The sequence below is a fragment of the Pavona decussata genome, unplaced genomic scaffold (genome assembly GCF_977016875.1).
Source record: "Pavona decussata unplaced genomic scaffold, jaPavDecu1.1 SCAFFOLD_297, whole genome shotgun sequence".
Lineage (NCBI taxonomy): Eukaryota > Metazoa > Cnidaria > Anthozoa > Scleractinia > Agariciidae > Pavona > Pavona decussata.
The window spans coordinates 242,725-263,260 of record NW_028145694.1 but is presented as its reverse complement, the minus strand read 5'-3'; the positions used below and the strand labels follow the sequence as shown (position 1 = coordinate 263,260).

Genomic DNA, 20,536 nt, shown 5'->3' with positions numbered 1-20,536 from the left:
CCGTCACTTTTCATATGGCATTCTCTACCCCCAACTCCCCCATCCCCCACCCATTGAGGAGGATATTTTGCTTTGGTCTTATTCATAACTAAGAAAAAGAAGAAAATACACTTAAAGTTCATGATCGATTCCTTGTACTTTCCTACCCAGCAAAAGATGAGGAATGTCTCGTCGGTGGACATATTCAAGGAGTAACACTGCAACAGCGAAAAAGGTAAAATTTGCCTTTTTCTGCGGTGGACCTTTGTGTAAACAGCTTTAGTCACGGACGTTTTAGAGGGCCGGACAAAAGCGCATACGTTTTTCTCAGAAACAATCGTTTCACCTTTGATATCAAAACTTCTATCTGAAAAGTATATGCGTGTTTAAAAATATATTTATTTACAGCTCTTGTAACCCATCGAAATAGAAAAATGTGGTCATAGATATTAAAAACTTAATGAAATAAATTGAGTTAAGAAATAGCTCTATATTTAGAAAAATCGCTTGTCTGTCACGCGCCGTTTTCATTTAGGGTTTTTTTCTTTTTGGAAATCATTAGGAGATTCATTATTCAAGTAATATCTGCAACACAATTTTATGAAATGGTGCAATTTTCGGAACAAGTTCCAAAAATATTAAGAATGACGGCTTTGTTTGGTTGTTTACTTTTGAATGTTTGTTTCCATTGTTTCAGAAATTGACTTTTACAGTTCCCGCCCGCCCATAATTCGCAACTTCCACATCTTTTTGTTTGACAGATGTGAGTGCAAGGAATAATCCGAAAGCATGAAGTTTAAGTTGATTTTCTTCTTTTCTGTGGTCTCTGCGACTGTTACAGTAACAAACACAACATACCGCGACCATGGATCAAAGAATAGAGCAGGGAGTGTCTCACAACATTCCAAGGAGATTGGGAGGTTTCCGCTTCACTCTTACATGAAACAAATTTACCACACTCGAGATCGAGGCGATAGAAATGGAAGTTTTACGGTTTCAGTACGAAACCAAAAGACTCTCGCTACTTCAATTTGTGGTTTTCAACCAGAAAAGAATGGTAGGTTTCCCTTCGCACGTTTAGTAAATAAGTTTGTTGTTCCAGTGCCGTCAAGAACCATCGCCATTGTCTTGTCAGTTGTGACTTTCAATTGGTGTTTATAAATAAAAAAAATTCACTGCTGAAAAGTTTTATTTCCAAAGTTGGATGAAAATGTACTGTGTGTAATCTGTGTTTCCTCAACCGAGAGTATTACATATAAATAAAGTTAGCATGCTCTAAAATTGTCGTTTGGATTAAATTAAATCAATGGTCATGATTCGCTCCTCGTTTTACACGGTTGGAAATGTGTCCACATTGCTATTCTGTTTTCCAGCCAAGGTGTTTCTTCAGTCATTTGTGTTTAAAATATGTTCTTCGTCAACGTTATTGCAAGTACGGATTTTCTCGGGCGAACACGGATGCAAACCTTTCTTTGATTTTGTAATGCTCCATGTTTACACGCCAGATAAGACAGATATAACGATAAAAAGTAAAAACTTCTGAAAATTTATACAAGAAAGTCGCGAATAGGTATTAGACATTTAGGAAACACAAATTTGTGCATACTTAATCCTAGGGGAGTCCATGTGTATAGGGCACTGGAACCGGAAAAAGCGGAGCGTTGCCATTTAAAATGAATGTCGGTGTTCTCCAACACGTCTTTACCTTGTCTCTACGACAGCATCTTTCATGGAAGCAAGATTTGCTTCTAAAAAAGGCAAAACATTTACAATTTCTTTCCACAAAACATGTGGGAAGGACTTAAATTGGGAATATTTTGGAAGGCTATGTTGCCTATGAAAAAATGAAACATTTCAATCTCACAAAAATATTCTGTGATGCATCCATAGGAGATCGGAAAATAATTGTTGTCACATATTTTATTATCTTTCGCAGGCACCAGCAGAAAATACTCCACGGTGGATATGCAGTTTCGTTTCGGACAAATTTTGCAAGATGACATTGCGGTGGAAGCAGAATTGATTTTGACGTCTAAACGTTCGCGAGTGAGCGGCAAATGTCATGTCAGCGTATATGCTGATCAGCCTGTTTCAGCGCCAAATGACAACATGTGGATAGATTCCCGCGCTTTGCCGCGGAGAGCCAATGTGGAGTTTGGACTAAATGTGACACCTGCGCTGAGAGCTTGGAGTCTTTTGTCAGAAAGGGTTTACACTTTTAAGGTAATTTAACTTAATGGGATTACAAAATTTTAAATAAACAAGCAAAAGAAGGAAGAAACAGACTGAATGTTTAGTGTTTCTGGAAGGGTCTAGGCAGTCATCAAAGCTATTTTAATTAGCTCTTTTACTTGAGCTTTGAGTTGAGAGGCTGTGAAGAAGTATGGTACGTTTTCTTAACAGCATCTAACGGCTTCAGAGTGCCATGACTTACTATAGTTTCCTTGAAGCAGTAAAATAATTGAGATGATTTCTGGGCATTGGAAATTTAAGGGAAAGTTTGCAAATTCTTTGAGTGAATAGTGCACAGGAAGGTCAGAATCTGCAATTCAAAGCTACCGAAGTCAAACACGTTTGTGTGAGAGTGTTGATAGCTTTGATACCAGTTTCCATAAATGTTTAGGGCTGGGGTGGGAGGGGGTCTGGGCTACACCCTCCCACCCCGGCAACCCCCGTCCCCCACCCCCAGCCACACACATTATTATGGAGAATTATGAAGAAATCATAATTTTTTAATTTTTATTTTTAGGGGAAAACTGGTATGGTATTTTGGGCAGCGAATTTTTATCATAACAATTACACATAATTATTATGATGAAAATCCGCTACCCAAATGCCATACCAATAAAGAGTAAAAAACCAACCGTACGCTTTGTAAAGAAGAAAAAAGGATCGAAGCCACACTTTTTTACTGATAAAAGAGCACGTAGAACTTATCAATTTTTTTCAATCCACCCAAAAGTGGTACTGAGTTTAGCCTGCACCCTACGGTCTGATAAAAGTAAATATCAGATACGCTGTTGACAGAACCTTAACAAAAAAAAGAAAAACTTCAGGAAAGCAATGTCCACAGAGAAAAAAGAGTTGACTTGCCAAACAAAAATTTAGAAAAAAATATTGAAAAAGGGCCAGTAGCATCAGGGCCCAGTTGTTCAAAGCCAGGTTAAGCTAATCCTGGATTAACGTGAACTTTGATTCGAGTTTAATACCTAATCGATGAAGATTCTTCCAAAAGATTTTTGTCCTTCAATATTGACTTAGACTTCTCTTTACCTTTAGCTTGACATCAGCCTTTAAACCCGTTTTTAACGAGCGTGATGAAGACCTTGATTAACTTCTAATCGTGGATTAGCGTGAACTTTGATTCGAGTTTAATACCTAATCAATGAAGATTCTTCCAAAAGATTTTTGTCCTTCAATATTGACTTAGACTTCTCTTTACCTTTAGCTTGACATCAGCCTTTAAACCCGTTTTTAACGAGCGTGATGAAGACCTTGATTAACTTCTAATCGTGGATTAGCGTGAACTTTGATTCGAGTTTAATACCTAATCGATGAAGATTCTTCCAAAAGATTTTTGTCCTTCAATATTGACTTAGACTTCTCTTTACCTTTAGCTTGACGTCAGCCTTTAAACCCGTTTTTAACGAGCGTGATGAAGACCTTGATTAACTTCTAATCGTGGATTAGCGTGAACTTTGATTCGAGTTTAATACCTAATCGATGAAGATTCTTCCAAAAGATTTTTGTCCTTCAATATTGACTTAGACTTCTCTTTACCTTTAGCTTGACATCAGCCTTTAAACCCGTTTTTAACGAGCGTGATGAAGACCTTGATTAACTTTTAATCGTGGATTAGCGTTAATCGGTTTTCGAACGACCAAGCCCAGGTCTATTGATAATTTTTGACCAACTTAAAGACTGTACAAACCATCTATGACAACCATGAAGACATAATTCAGTTTGTATTCTCCAAGTAAAAAAATAATAACCGAAATAATTTCACGCATAGGTCGCAGACTAATAATAATCAAAGATTAGGGAGTGCGTTCGATGATCTTGATCCCAGGCTCCCTCTCTAACTTTTGCCAAGTTGTAGCTGATGTCATTTGCGGGGCCAGATACACATTCCAAAATCTATTCATTCATCCGTTGATCGATTGATTGTCCCATACAGTCTAGACTCCAAACGCAATAAGGAGTGCGTTCTTTTAACGTCGAACACAATTAGTAGATGTTAGGTTATAGAGTTGCCAATAACTCGAGCTCAGGAAATTTTTTGTAAGAAAAACTAGATACAGTCCACACACCTGTGCTTGGGGTATCGCGGACGCAAGCAAGGTGAGAAGTTAAGGTTCAACTTTCATACCAGTTGCTGTTTGATCAGCAATGAGAGAAAAAGGACTTTGTGACATTTGACCTTGAAAAATTTTATACGGGGTGCTTAGTATTTTACGATCCCGTGAGGCCCATGCAGGTCTATCTATCCCTATAACGTTTACAACAGCTATTGCGATATGACAATTTAAATATAGAAACAGACAAGGGGCCTAGAAATACTCATTAAAAAAGCTCCATCTAAAAAGCTCTACTGTATTCATATGAAAGTTTCATATGAATAAAAGCTACAAAGACATGAAAGCTCCGTCCCTGTGCACCAGCGGCCAACAGGTTTCATTTCGGTAAATTAGGTTCAACACAACCCCCTTTCCCGTGAAAAAAGATTGCTCGTACGCTGATCTGACTGTTTTTACGAAACCGTACGCCTTTTACACGGTCATTTTGGGGTTGTAAAAATTAGAATTGGCAGGAAAGGTGGTCCACTATAACTCCCTTGAATACCTGTTAATGGATTCACTATCCAGCAACTTGAAACTCTTGTAAATTCGGAATTCCAATCATTACGTGGAATCTAAAGTCCAGGGAATTTATTGGATTACCTTTTGAGGGTAAGGGTTACAATTTCATGTTGGAGGAATACCTGATTAAGGATACGTTTTTATATCCCTAGTTGAAGGTGGAAAAATATCCATAAGAACATCAACGGTACAGCTTCCATGTTACATTTTTGGAGGTGCTTCAAACACGGTTATGAACATGGACCTTTCCTGGTACTGTACACACAATCCAAGAACCCACAAAGCAAAGATGATATATGGAAGTTGGTGACAGTCAATCCACACGCATTTTATCCCAATCCAGTGAATACTACTGAGGCCAGGAACAGCAGCGACATTACACAGAATCGAAAGCATCCTGGAAAAGGTGATGGCAGGTCTCCACGGAATCCAACCCTGATATGTTACCAGGTGTCATTTGCCATCAAAATAAGAGACTTTTATAGTAATGTGATCCTGCCAAACATTGGTTTTCTTAACTACTGTGATGGTTACTGCCATTTCCCAATCCAAAATCACTTGACGCCCACCATCCATGCCGTCATCTGGGCATTGCGGTGGAAAAGGAATAGCGCCAATTCGTATCCACCCAAGAAGCCACTGTGCGTTCCTACTAAGCTGGATTCCCTAACGGTTATTCTTTCTGACGCAGAAACTGGGCAGCTTATACAGAAAGAGTGGCTGGAATTTTCAGTCAAAGAGTGTGGCTGTCGTTAATGTTACAGTACTTGACTGCTGGCGTTGTGTTAAATGTCTGTCAGCTTAAAACCCCACTTTTACAGAGGTTTTCCCAAAGAAAAGGGGGGTAGAGTTTAACAGTTCACCCTCCTATACCCAAGAAAGGCTAAATTTAAACAGGAACTGATACAGCGATTTTAAAAATACCAACTAAGGGGCTTGAAATATTTTTTTATCGTTGTATTGTCTAAAGGACCTTGTTGCCGAAAAGTTCCATTTAAACAGACACTAAGGATTTCACCCATAGCTCCAAAGCACCTTCCACAGCTTTATCAATATCACTTAAGTAAATTGAATTTCTTTTTAATGAATGTATTGAGGCTATTTTCTACAGATTAAGACTAAAAGCTCAATCAAATTTTGATCTCACTGGTGAACGGTCCAGTCTTGCCTTAATTGTTCAACAACTTCTGTTAGTCTTGATTAGAGCGAACCTATGTAACAGGAAGACATAAGAAAGAGGTACATCTTGTGTTTCCATCGTGAAGTCTACTTTATACGCACCTGTCCAATCACAAACGACATGAGATAGGCTGCCATATAAATTACAGATTATCCTGAGAAAAAAAAACCGGACAATTTCCCGTCGCGGTCCTCAACCAGTGGAAGCTCACTAATACGCCCCCATGTTGACTCTTACCTCATACTTTCACTGTTCTGGGAAATCATTTTATGTTGTGTTCCTCAAGAAAGATCCTCGCAGTTATTTACGCAACGCAAGTAGTTGCGAAAAGAAAGCCCGAAAAACATTCAGGCCTGAACGGAATATGTCTTTCGAATCCCATTCAAGCTTGATTTTATTTTAAAGTTTTCTGTTTGAAACTGCTTAAGTCGCGTAAATAATTGCGAGGGTCTCTCTTCTATTTAATCTGATCTGCAGTCCAAATATATGTTTGTATTCACCTTTTCACTTTGTTGAAGTCAGCTTCACTCAAGCATCATAAAAAATGGACATAACGACACAAAGAAAGCATCACTACGGTTTTTCTTCATGTCGTTATGGAAACGTCATTATGTTTCTGCTATATCGTTACGTTTTTCACACTTGTGATAAAACATTGGCATAAATGTTTTTTGTTGTTGTTGTTGTTTTTCCTTGCTCGGTAGTTAGTGCCAGACTTATAATTAGTAACAGACTTCGTACAATACGTACGTGATGAACTGTTGTTGTCCATCCCAGTCCCAATCAAGGCCTTAATCGTGAATTTTGTGTTAAAAGTATCTACTAGCTAAAATAGTATTGATAAAAAGTTGGTCTATGGAGTTTGTTCTTAGGATAACGAGGTCACTTTCATGACAAAACGTTTTGTTGAGTTCACATGTAAAAAAAAGTGATCAGGGAAAAAAAATGTGTTCAAAAGTTTGAAAGTAGACAAGCCAACAAACTAAATGAGTTTCTTTTGGGGTGACATGAAGGGAAAGTGTGACTGCAAGGGATTTTTAAGGTAATTCAACTTTGCGAGTTAGATACTTCTTGAATTTAGTTTTTTTTTCTTATTCTTATCGAATACGCTAAAATTGTTACTTTTTAAGAATCTTTGACACGTACAATAACAAAGAAAGCCAAGCCAGACATACAAGAATAAAGTGTAGATGTTTATCTTATTTACTTCGCTTTTTGTTGTTGTTTGTTTTCTGTCCTGTTTGTTTATTTTTCCTGAGCAATATACCTAGCACGCTGTGTATAATTAAACCGTTTTACTTAAGATAGGTTATTAAATTAAAATGGACACTTTGCCAGGTCGTACGTGGAAAGAAAGAAACTTTCGTCCACAACTAATTAATCCAGTATTTCTCTGCCATTCCGGGGGAAAGGAGGGGGGGGGGGGGGGGGGGGGGAGTGGACTCGGAATTTTTGGTCGGGGGTGTGTGGCTCGGTTTTCCAAACCATGATCCTATTCCAGACCAAAGTATATAATTTAAAATACAGACCCATTTTCATACTTTCAGACCAAGCTGTTTAAAATCGATACCCTTTTTTAGACACAACCGCTTCAAACCCATACCTTTGGCGCCTCACATACCTATGTAGCTTATATAGGGAAATAAACACCCCCCCCCCCCCACCCTTACCCTCCACACACACCCAAGTGGGGTCTGCAATGTTTAAACCAACACTTCAATGTTGGGCCAGCTGAGGTACCTTCTTCGCTTAGACATTGCTTAACGTTCGTTTTCCGTAAGTTGGGAAATAATGTGATGCTTATTAAAATAAGATCATTGAACTTTAAAGTATTAATGAATCAATATTTTGCTCGACTCAGTTTCCTACTTGACTTGGAAACAAAAAAAGAGAAAAAAAATATGGCGACAAACGATATCTCATTATTTAGAGCGTTAACTTTACTTTAATTGTTCAACAACGTTTAAACCGCCCCCCAAAAAAAAGACATGAAAAAATGCTTCTTGCCATTCGTTGGACATTCATTGTTAATTAGCTTTTTGCCGCCCCTGAAGAAGGTTAGTTTTTGTCTAACCGAAATATTGGGCAATAAAGTTATTTTAGCTGTCCGATCAGCTTTGCATTTAATTTTACATTCATTGTTACGTTGGATGTTTTTTTTCCCCGAAGTTTTACAGCGGTCACCAATAACACGCGACCTACTGTCTTCAAAAGAGTTGGATATAGTTACGTTTTGGTGGACGTCAAAAAAAGAAAAGCCGTTGGAATTATTTTTAATGCTGGCTAGATTCCAAGGTAACCCGGCAGGAAACTAAGAATTTTACCTCGCTAAGAGAAGGTAAACTTTCTTTAAATTGCCAGATCAAGGGAAAATGAAAGGTGTTTTTAAAGTAAGAATTTTAATTTTCACAGCTGCACATGATAATTTGCCCACTTACACAAATCGCTGATTTTGCAAAATTATTACGATAGCGATTAAAATTGCTTTTTTTTTTTTTTGTTAATACGGCTCCATCTAAACCGAATGCCCCTTCTTTTAGATAAACTGGCCTGGAAATCAACTTTCATAAAGTTTACCATGTATAAGCAGATAAAACTGCCAATTTCTTCGTTCTGTTGCCTTCAAATGTTCTCAGAATTCAAAATAATTTCAATGGCTTTTCTATGATTGACGTCCACCAAAACGCAACTTTATCGGAGTTTTTTGAAAGCGATAGGCCGCGTGTTATGGTAACCACTTTAACAGCTGGCATTTTGCTGTCGTTTGTGGTTAACTCTATTGATTCTGCGTTCTGAAATTTCGCTTCGAATTTCATGTTATGTCATCGTTTGTTCATCTGTATTTCAATTAAGATTATGCATAAGAAAAAGAAAGTTATCAGAATTCGATTAATTTATCACGGTGACGATCACTCTACGTACGTTTGCGACTGCTGAATCGAAAGCTCTACCATGGGCGTTCTTCTCGTTCAATTGCTACTAATTTTATACGCCCTGAAGTTAAGCACTGCAGACTGCCAAGGGAAATGTGAGCAGAGTAGTGGCAGCTTTGGCCAAACAGGAATAAAACATCGTGCCATACTGGGTCACAGCTTTAAGAACTTCACCGTGAAGAAAACGTTTGACTGTCATGTGAAATGCTTCGATGAGAGATGCAGGTGCCAAGCATATCAAATGTGGAACAATCGATGTGAGTTACTGGATGAAGACAGGAGTTCGGCTCCAGATGATTTCGCCAATAAATGGGGATACTCCTACTTTGATATGGATAATGAGTTTGTAAAACAGGTAAGGGATATGAATTCCATATTTAAGAATTAGATCATGGGCCGACCTTTCTTATGAATATAAAGTCAACGAGGTGTCTTCGAGTTGTAAATGTGCTGAAAGAAAAGCAAAATTCGTATTTAAATTGTAAAAGCTAAGTGGCACTGAGTTGTGGCAAACTAAACCATTTACGGTGTATCTTCAAAAAAAATAATGAAAAGAAATTTTACAACATTTCACAACATTCACGACACTCACGAATTAACAGAACGTAACGATAAACGTTTCCTAAACAGTTATTTTGTAGTATACATATGTCAATGTGCTTATGCAAATTTTTAACTAGCAAACTATTGTACCAAAATCAATTCGGCTAAATGGTCCAGTGCTTAGTTCCTCAGTTGAAATGTAGGAGGTTTTCTCTTAAAATTAAACCGAAATATTGGAGGGTCACTTTTCAACTTTTGTTAACGATTCTTATAAAATTGAAATTCTGACTTCTGGTCATTTGAGTAGCAATATGACAGTTATAACGTGGCGCTAGGGCTTATACCGCATACGTCTTCAAAAACGTTTTTAAATGGATGGTGAATTGGAAAATGGAAGAAAATGTCTTACAAGTTACAGGTGAATTCGCCTCCATTTGAAAACAAATTTTCGTTGGAGAAAATTTTATCTAAGTTTCAGAGTAAACATTTGTCGTTAAAGTGGCAGCTCTGTAAACAGCTATTTTCCTAAACGTGAGTTGAATAAATTTAAAATTCCATTTTAAAATAACACTCTGAAGGCAAGTTTATCAAAGCAATGCCCACCTATTCGGCCCGCACTAGGCGCAGTTGACGTAATGTTTTGCAAATAATTTTATTTGTGGCAATGGAAACTAGGCTTACTTTGTACGTTGTGTTGGCAGATTTTCGAGAAATTTTAGTGAAGTTCACGAAAACATTTAACAATTATTCCACAAGCGTGCGTTGGATATTTAACAATTAGATTATGAGTTCGAAATTTTTATCGCGTGTTTGCCCTCATTAACTATCACGCGATAGAAATCTAATTGTTTTAGTAAAAATCTAATAGTCGTTCAAAACTTAAAAAGAAGCTAAGACAGGTTCTAAACACCAATGAAATACCAGTTGAGCCTTCGCGCGACTGAACGTGATATCTTCACACCTGAAAAGATCGCCGCTGCTATGGTTACATGATAAACCGCGCCTTTGCAATGATTTGGTATTTCGTTGGTGTTTATACAACAAACAGAACATTACATGGCCGCTTGGAGGTACAAAATTTCTCTTCTCGTGTTGAAAAATATTTTACTCGTTCGCAGCGCTCACTGGTGAGATATTTTTCAACAATTGAAGAAAAATTTCGTATCTCCGCGCGGTCATGTAATATCCTCTATAAATAAGTCACGCCAGGCACTACTTACTAAACTCACTGTCTATTTTTAAAATAAATAGATCCCAAGTTGCCGTGCGCCTGTTCAGTAATAGATCACAGGTGACGTCAAAATGTGAAAAGAACAACACGAGTTGGAGGCGAGTGTGTCACTGATGTTCTTACCGCAATTTGACGTCTTCGGTGATCTATTACGGAACAGCCCGACGGCAACTTGGAATCTATTTGTTTTATACAATTAACAGAAAGGAAACATGACAAACTTGCCTCGCAGCGCTTGACTGTTCGATTTGTGCCAGTTCAGGCATTTTCAAAGTCACCAACGCTGCTTTCTGTGTCGGCTTCTTCTTTTCTTCTTTATCGTACTTGTAAACAGCTGCTTCCTCTAGCTTTTTTCCGAGGCCTTCGCTTACTCAAAGCAGAATAATCGAGTAAATCTTTTCAAAACTGTGAGTCTTTTCGTTGCGATAACATCTGCTTTGGAGATTTGTTTCAGGCAATTTTGTTTTAGGCAATTTCAAATAGACAAGAACACTCTCGCCTTGGTTTCTTCTTTTTCTTGTTTGTAAATAGCTCCTACTAACCTTTTCTAGAGGCCTTCACTTGCTCAATTCGAAATAATCTCGCAAACATTTTCAAAACCGCGCGCCATGTTAAACAAAACAAAGAAAACAATTTTCCCGTGACGTCATCCGTGCTGTACTCTAATAGATCATAGGCAACGACCAATCACAGCGCGCATAGTATTCATTGCATTTTATAAAACAGAATAGGTAGTGAGTAGCGTAGCCAATAAGAGAGCAGCATTAGTGATAGAACACTAGTAGATTTATATTAAGAGATGATAGATCGGCGCCGAGTTGGCTATAATCATATCATATCCATCAAGCGCGCTATTGGAATAATAGTTAAAAAAAAAAAAAAAAAAAAAACAATTAAGAAATATTGCTTGATCTTGCTGAATTCACTTTGCAAGTACAACCAGAAGATAATTTAATGGCCGCTACTTCTCGGGCATGGTATAATGGTTCATATACCATGACCGCTGAGCCAATCAAATGCCTGGAATTGCATTATACAATGATCCAGATTTTAATCATAAGTGTTATTTGGTCATTTTACTCTCGTTTTTTTGTTTCTTTTTTTTTTCTGTAAAATTAATTGTTTCGAGGAAACAAAAGCAAAAGGAAAACTGAACTTGAAATAGATTTGAAAAAATTCAAATGTCAAGCAACTCGAGCCCTAATAGCCGAGTGACATATCTGGGGTGTTCAGTAATGAAAGACTGAAGGCATTTTTGTTTGAGTATGTTGCTGGTACTTCACATATATGTCGTATCTAGAGTTAAAATCATCAACATGTGCAAAATGAGCATTATACAACCATTTGGGTACCTTTTTGGGTGAACCGAGCATCTCAGTGGACTGACAAATAAGCTAAAGCATGTCAATGGGGAACCAAAACCATAATCTATAAAAGCCTAATACAAATGCAATCTATCTCGAACTTTTTATCCATAAATACAAGAAATTCGTAAGCCTATTGACCTATGAAATAGTCGATAAAACATCACGTGCAATGGTTTTAAATCCCGATAAAACCTCGTCCTAATTAGTATGCGATGTTTAATGTTTTTCCCGTATGCTAATTTCCAACGTTCACAAAAGCATCATTGTTATGAACTCTCTTGACACACGCTTTTCCAGGAATATTTTTGAAGCCGTTCAATAAACTCGCAGCACGTGTTTTATTGGGTCTAAAACCACTCGGCTGCGCCTCGTGGTTTTAAATCCCAGTAAACCACTGCTGCTCGTATTTTAAAAATTACATAACTTTGCGACTTATTATTTGATTAATTTACCTACCATCATCCCTATGGCTACTTGTTGGTGTCTTAATCATGTCACAGAAACTGATTAAAATGTGTTCCGTCTTATCTTTAAGATTTCAGTGAACAACGCATGCTCAGATCAAACATGCAGTAACCAATGTTGTAACCAAAGTCCGTGCGCCCATGGAGGCACGTGCACTGAGCTATGCGACCACGCCAAACACAAGTTCAACTGCACTTGTACCGCGGAATACTATGGTAAGCTTTGTAAGAAACGTAGACCTACATCTTGTAAGGCTCAACTTGAAAAGGACAGAGGGAGCCAGCCTGGTCTGTATCTTTTGTTTGATTCAACGAGCAAGTCATTGTATGAAGTCTTTTGCGATTACACGTCTGAAAACGGATTCATTTGGAATCTGATCGAGTCTTTCAGCTTGGCTAACAACCACGAGTTTGCAAACAAGCCATTTTATAAAGACTACCCTGTCAATCAGAATTCCTTTACCTGGAATAAGTTTCGCTTATCGTGGTCAAGGATGAAATCCATAGCTAGCCACTCCACGCATGTGCGCGCCACATGTAACTTTAACACTGATGGACTTAATTACACTGATTACTTAAGAGCCAAACTGAGTGATATTGACGTCATGAGTTTGAATTTCGACGGATGCAAATGGTATGAATACATCAACATCAGGGGCTATAATTGCCATAATTGCACGGCCCACTTTGCTCAAAGAAATAAATGGCACGCACACGTCGACTCCTATTACGGATCTCAGAAAGGTTGTCAGTTTAACAGTTCCCTCGAAGGCGCTGTGAAGATGAAGCATGGCGAAGATAACTTCGGATGGTACAATATAGTTAATCGTGTACATAGATGTTCAGCAAGCGCTAATTCTACAACTCAGTGGTGGATTGGAGAACAGTAAAAGTTAGCTGCACACAGCTGCACGTCAAACGAGGATTACACTGGAGGCAAGAAGTGGATATTTAGTTTTTATATATTAACAGACTAAGTGAGAAACTTACCAATGGCTAGAGGCAATAAACGTTAAATGCTACAATTTGTTGAACATGTTATGTACTTTCAATAGAGCCTGTTAAATAAAATGCAAAATGTGCACACGCCAAGGGAGAAGCAGGATTCTAAACACTATATTATCATCTCTCGCTCTAAGGAAATTCTTCCAAAATTCTTCCAATCGGCATGCACAGGTAAAGAGAATAGCTAGACAAAAGGTTGTAAAAGTAAATTAATTAGTATCTGACGACGGTTTATTTAACAACTCGAAAAAAAGAAGCGTAATGTTCAAGAAACTGCAGTACGGCTTTAACTGACAAATTTTGTCTTGCAACTACTTTTTGCGCAATATTGTAAAGATAGAAATACGCGTACTGTAATGAAGTTTCATGACTCAACTTATGGCGTTGAGCAAGAGAAAAAACAAACAGAAATTAAGATAAAGAAAGGGAAAAGAAGAATAGGAGTGAACAAGAAGTTAGCTTTAGAGACAAACTTTCTTGTGTTGGGGAACTGCTGAAGGATAGAAATGTGTAAGAACAACAAGGCACACATCAGTGCAGACCAGGTAATGATGGAAACTGCCATAAGACTAACGGAGAAATTGCGCAATGAATTGGCTGAAGTCAGAAAAAAGAAGTGTGGAGTCGTAAACGTAAACTTCTTGACCAAAGTTTGCATGAGGAGGTGAGGCATTCTACCCCAAAAAGTCAAATAAGCCATTCAATTCGGCAAAGAGCAAGAAGATACATAACTAGTAATGGAAGAGTCGTGAAATTGACGAGATTTTTTTCCAGCAAAGCCTGGTGGTTAAGCAAAAACAACACCGAAATGCCATGTATTATTAAGCAAGGCTGTTTTCTTGTAATTGTTACTGTTGTATCATTTAGTTTTTTTGTGCTTACACTAAAGATCAATATGGTAAAATTATCCTACATTTAGGAAAAGAAGTGTCTTTTTGTCTTATAAAATACGACATGGAAACCACTTAATTGATACCCTGCTTCAAAAATTCATTTCTAATTCATAAGCCCATTGACCTATCAAATGGTCGATAAAACATCACGTGCAGTGGCCTTAAAATCCGGTAAAACCTCGTCCTTATTAGTATGCGGTGTTCAATGTTTTTCTCGTTTGCTAATTTCCAACGTTCACAAAAGCATCATTGTTATGAACTCTCTTGACACACGCTTTTCCAGGAAGGTCTTTGAAGCCGTTCAAGAAACTCGCAGCACGTGTTTTATTGGGTCTAAATCCCGATGAAACACTGCTACTCGCGTTTCAAACATTACTTAAATGTTCTGATTGGGTGCTCCTGACAGTTCAGAACTTTCTTCACTTATTTATTTGTTTAACATGGCGCGTATAAAAATTAAATTATTTAACTTTACAGTGTTCAGTAATCATTTAGCAATTTTTAATTTTGTACAATTCAATTATTTTTCTCGACCCAGTTTCCTACTCGACCTGGAAGCAACAAGAGAAAAAAAAAATAACTAAGTTGTTATTAAATCAAAATATGACGGCAAGCGTTATCTCTCAACATCAGGAGTTCTAACATTAAATTAATTTTTTAGAAACGTTTAACGTTGATAAAAAATATGAAAAATGCTCTTCTGCTAGTTTTTGGACATTTATTGTTACGTTTATTTTATCTTTATTCGTATTTATTTGTTTTTTTTAAGTTTTAACAGTGTCTGTTCAGCGAATTTTTCCCATCTTTGGCGTTCTATTCTGCTGTCGGAAATTTCGCTTTGAATTTCATAAAGTCATAGTTTGTTCAACGGCAGGTGAAAATTATATGTAAATAAGCTAGATTTAAAATGCCTTGGCTCAAGCAAACATATATCTTCTGTAATTGAATTAAGATTATGGATCATGCGGCAAGGAAAATATCAGAATTAATTCAACTTATCAAAGTAACGATCATTCTATGTCCCTTTAAGACTGATAAATCGCAAGCTATGCCATGGAAGTAATTCACGTTTTATTGCTACTCATTCTGCACGCCCTGAAGTTAAGCACTGCAGACTTTCAAGGGAAATGTCAGCAGAGTAGTGGTAGCTTTGGCCAAACAGGAATGAAACATCGTGCCATACTGGGTCACAGCTTTAAGAACTTCACCGTGAAGAAAACGTTTGATTGTCATGTGAAATGCTTCGATGAGAAATGCAGATGCAAAGCATACCAAATGTGGAACAATCGCTGTGAGTTACTGGATGAAGACAGGAGTTCCGCTCCAGATGACTTCGTCAATGAACATGGATACACTTACTTTGATATGGATAATGAGTTGGTGAACCAGGTAAGGGATATGAGTTCCATACTTACCAATTAAATCATAGGCCGATTTTTCTGTAAACGAAAAGTCAACGAGGTGTTCTGGAGTTGTAAATTTGCTGAAAGAAAAGCAAAATTCTCATTTAAACTGTGAAAGTGAACATACAAGCAGGGTGTATCTCCAAACAAAAAATGGAGATTTTACTTTTACAGGGCACAGAATACAACATTTGCAACATCCACGGATTAACAGAACGTAATGGGAAATGTTTCCTTATTAATCAGTAATTAGAAGAAGGCATACGTTAGTATGCTTATACAAAACTTTAACTTGGCCAAACTGCACCAACATTTCCACGTAAAAAAACCAGGACTTAGTCCCTCAGTTGAAATGTGTGATGTTTCTCTTTAACTAATTAAACCGAAATATTGGAGGGTCATTTTCCAGCTTTTCTTAACGATTCTTATGAATTTAAATCGAGACTTGTGGTCATTTGAGTAGCGATGTGAGAATAGTATATAGCGCTGGCGCTTATACCGCATACATCTTCAAAAGCGCCATTAAATGGATAGTAAATTGGAAAACGGAAGAAATTGTCTTACAAGTTATAGGTAACGTTGCCTCCGTTTGAAAACAAGTTTTCGTTAAAAAAGATTTTATTGAAATTTCAGAGCAAATATTTCCCCGAATAAAAATGTGTTTGGCAGGTCGGTAAACAACTTGTTTCCTGAATATAAGGTTGAATAAATTTGTTAATTTCATTTAAAGTGATACTCCGAAGGAACATTTATGAAAACAAAGCCGACATTATTATCACTTGTCAATAGCCGGCTTAACACAGACTTCGCGCACTTGAAGTTGCGAGGACGTCACTCAAGCAAATAAAAAATTACAACAAAACTAAGACTTAGAGTTTTGCTAATGATTTTATGTATAGCAATGACAACTAGGATTTTTTGAATTTGTGGCGTCACGGCAAACATAAATATATGATACCGACCGAGGGCACAGATTTTCTCTATACGGACTGGGTTTTTAGTTTTTGATCGTCGCGCTGTCACTCTTTACTTAAATTTTGCTTATCCAGAAAGCCGTACGTATAAACCTCAGAGAAAAAGACTATACTCACGAAAAAACAGACTTTAAACATCTCCTGGAATAACAAATGAAAAAAAAAAAAAACAACCTGTGATATTTTATAGAAAGCAGTACAGAAATAAACTTAACAACTTGAAAAATTCGCACAATCAAGCGAATAAATGTTCTGCGTAAGCTTTGTTTTGATGAAAATGAACCACATTTCAGATTTTTACATTCGCTTTTAACGAAAGTTATTAAAAAAGACTTTCAGTGCAAAATACTCACACATCTTACTCTTTTCCTTTATATCTTATTATTTTAAGCATTTGTGTTTGTTCTCTGTCATAATTGTCACAAATCAATGCTAAAATTAGAGAAATGTGTGCAATATGAATTTGTCAGGGTTTATAGCAACCATACACTGAGTTGCGAGGCGTTTGTTTGACTATTTAAGCAAAGAATCATTTTTGTGACGAGATTAGAAAATAAAACTCCAAGGTAAATAATGAACATGGATCGTAAAACTGAATTTAAAAGACTTGTCTGCGGTTAGCATTATTATTAAGCTTGAGTCAAATGACGAACCAACACTGCAAGAAAAACTACAAAACAGCAAACTAACCACGTTTTTTCGACAAAATGAAATGAATGCTCGCCTCTTTGGAGAACAACCAATCCTTTTATTCCATTACTACGTTATTCGTTCCTTTTACAACATTTAGTGAGCGAAAAGTTTCCCTTAAAGAGAAAAATATTTCAACGGTTCGTCGCGCCGGATCGGAGTAAAAATGACCACTTTAAGATTTCCCGCGTGTTGTTACCGTGACCATGGTCAGAGATTGGAAAAATTTGCCACTCGCGGAACCACAAAGATTTTACAACTTTCAGGATACCTTCCGCTCGCAAAAGAAAAAAAATGAGAAAAGCAACTTACTATCTCCGCTTCCACAAGGTGCACCGAACCCACTGAAACGGCAAAATGCTGTCTTTACGGATAGCATTCGTCATCAGTCGCTGTCTTTTACGTTGAACTTTGCTTATTCAGCACCTTCGTTTTTGTTTTCTTTCTCTCTCCCTTTCTCTTATTTCTACGCTTGTCCACATATCCAACGAGTACATGATTTTATAGCTTTCTTCAATAATTTCCCTTTGTTTTTTGTGGGTTTTTTTTCTAAAAGACAGGTGGCCACGCAACTTCCCGCCGGAAAACACGCGGGTTGCAGCACAGGGTTAACTTGAGTGTGGCATTCCACAATTGCTTACATAGGGGAGCGGACGTACGCACCAATGTACGGACGGATGGAACTGACCTCATAACCAAAAAAATTTTCGCATTCATGGGTATGCCAATTTCTCTTAGCTATGGGGCTCTGCACGCGCACCTTCGGTGCGTGGACCTCCGCTATAATAAGCATTCTACAGTGGGCTGACAAATAAGCTGGAGCATGTCTGTGGGGAACCAACAGCATAGTGTGGGAAAGCCTAATAAAAACGCAAGCTGTTTCGAACTTTTTATCGATAAAGAAAGAACAAAACGCTCATAATTTTCCTGTTAATATAATTCCGCGATTCATAGTTTGGTTGACTTAGTCCATAATTATTCCAATCACTACTTGTTGCTACCTTAATTATCCCACAGAAACTTATTAAAATGTGTTCCGTCTTATACTTTAGATTTCAGTGAACAACGCATGCTCAGATCAAACATGCGTTAACCAATGCTGTAGCCAGAGTCCGTGCGCCCATGGAGGCACGTGCACTGAGTTATGCGACCACGCCAAACACAAGTTCAACTGCACTTGTACCACGGAATTTTACGGTAAGCTTTGTAAGAAACGTAGACCTACATCTTGTAAGGATCAACTTGAAAAAGACAGTAGGAGCCAGTCTGGTCTGCATCTTTTGTTTGATTCAACGAGCAAGTCATTGTATGAAGTCTTTTGCGATTACACGTCTGAAAACGGATTCATTTGGACTCTGATCGAGTCTTTCAGCTTGGCTAACAACCACGAGTTTGCAAACAAGCCATTTTATAAAGACTACTCTGTCAATCAGAATTCCTTTACCTGGAATAAGTTTCGCTTATCGCAGTCACGGATAAACTTCATTGCTAGACACTCCACGCAAGTGCGCGCCACATGTAACTTTAACACTGATGGACTTAATTACACTGATTACTTAAGAGCCAAACTGAGTGATATCGACGTCATGAGTTTGAATTTCGACGGATGCAAAAGGTATGAATACATCAATATCAGGGGCTATTATTGCCATAATTGCACGGCCCACTTTGTTCAAAGAGATTATTGGCACGCACACGTTGACTCCTATAGTGGATCTCAGAGAAGTTGTCAGTTTAAGAGTCCTCTCGAAGGCGCTGTGAAGATGAAGAGTGGCGAAGATAACTTCGGATGGTACGAAACAGTTAATCGTGTACATAGATGCTCAGCAAGCGCTGATTCTACAACGCAGTGGTGGATTGGAGAACAGTAAAAGTAAGCAGCACACAGCTGCACGTCAAATGAGGAAGACACTGAAGGCACGAAGTGACGTGAAGTGGATATTCAGTTTATGTATATTAATAGACGAAGTGAGAGTAATACGACTGGTTAGAATCAATATGTGGTGGTGATTTTTTGACCGTCTCAAATATTTCAGATAGAGCCTGTTAAATAGAATGTAGAATGTGCACATACCAAGGAAGAACCAGGTATCTGAACGCTTGTTTTATATTATCATTTTTCCGTCTTAGGAAAAATCTTCCAATAAGCATGCGCAGCTCAACAGAATAATAATGACCGTATTAATAACAACCGTTTATTACTCACCATTGAGTTAAAAACTGAATTACAAGGATTAAATACAAGCTTTGAAAATTAACACTACTATAATAATACTCAAACAGAACAAAGATCCTCGCAGTTACTACGTAACTGCGTAGTGACTGCGAGGATCTTTCTTCTGTTTGATCTTTCATCCGCAATTCAAAATGTATGTTTCATATATTTACATTTATTTATTCATCCTTCAGGGGTATATTACGAACTCATAATATGACCAGCTCCCAGTTCGCTTGATAGCTCAGTTGGTAGAACACGACCCGACATAGCAGAGGTCATGGGTTCGAATCCCGTTCAAATAAGCCTGAATTTTTTTCAGGCTTTCTTTTCGCAACTGCTTTAGTTGCGTAGTAACTGCGAGGATCTTTCTTCTGTTTGATCTTTCATCCGCAGTTCAAAATGTATTTTTCATATAGCTACATTTATATAATAATACTATAATTATATACAACGCTATGATATGAAATAAGTCCATTTACCAACTGCCCTTGATAAAAGGTAATAAATGAGCTGGAACGGTTTGTGCGGCACATGTTTCTGTTATCACATGCTTCGATATTACAGACCGTCTGTGACCTAAGTTTGTAGTCGTGGGTGTTACTCTGCTGTTGGGTAGTAGCTAGCTAGCTAGACAAAAAGTTGTAGATAAAAGGTTGTAAAAGTAAATGACGACGGTTTGTTTTACCAACTCCAACACTTAAAAAACGAAATATTCAAGAAATTGCAAATATTTTAAACTGACAGGCTTGTCTATTTGTTTTTGAGGTCACTAGTTTGTTACACAGAATTGTAAAAAT

At 37.6% G+C, this 20,536-nt stretch overlaps 2 protein-coding genes across 2 annotated transcripts; both read left to right on the top strand.

Moving 5' to 3' along the window:
- Positions 1-8,970: 8,970 nt before the first annotated feature.
- LOC146454917 (uncharacterized) lies at positions 8,971-13,525 on the top strand. Its single transcript, XM_085094930.1, has 2 exons — positions 8,971-9,306; positions 12,628-13,525. The coding sequence occupies exons 1-2, from the start codon at positions 8,971-8,973 to the stop codon at positions 13,444-13,446; spliced, it is 1,155 nt and encodes a 384-aa protein (XP_084951056.1). The 3' UTR covers positions 13,447-13,525.
- Positions 13,526-15,507: 1,982 nt separating this feature from the next.
- Positions 15,508-19,392, top strand: LOC146454916 (uncharacterized). The gene is made up of 2 exons (XM_085094948.1): positions 15,508-15,843; positions 18,574-19,392. The coding sequence occupies exons 1-2, from the start codon at positions 15,508-15,510 to the stop codon at positions 19,390-19,392; spliced, it is 1,155 nt and encodes a 384-aa protein (XP_084951074.1).
- Positions 19,393-20,536: the final 1,144 nt, after the last annotated feature.

Bases quoted from the DNA above. Each gene is read 5' to 3' on its own strand.
- LOC146454917 (XM_085094930.1), top strand. From the start codon at position 8,971: ATGGGCGTTCTTCTCGTTCAATTGCTACTAATTTTATACGCCCTGAAG. The intron at 9,307-12,627 runs GTAAGGGATATG...CTTATCTTTAAG, and splicing joins ATAATGAGTTTGTAAAACAG to ATTTCAGTGAACAACGCATG.
- LOC146454916 (XM_085094948.1), top strand. From the start codon at position 15,508: ATGGAAGTAATTCACGTTTTATTGCTACTCATTCTGCACGCCCTGAAG. The intron at 15,844-18,573 runs GTAAGGGATATG...CTTATACTTTAG, and splicing joins ATAATGAGTTGGTGAACCAG to ATTTCAGTGAACAACGCATG.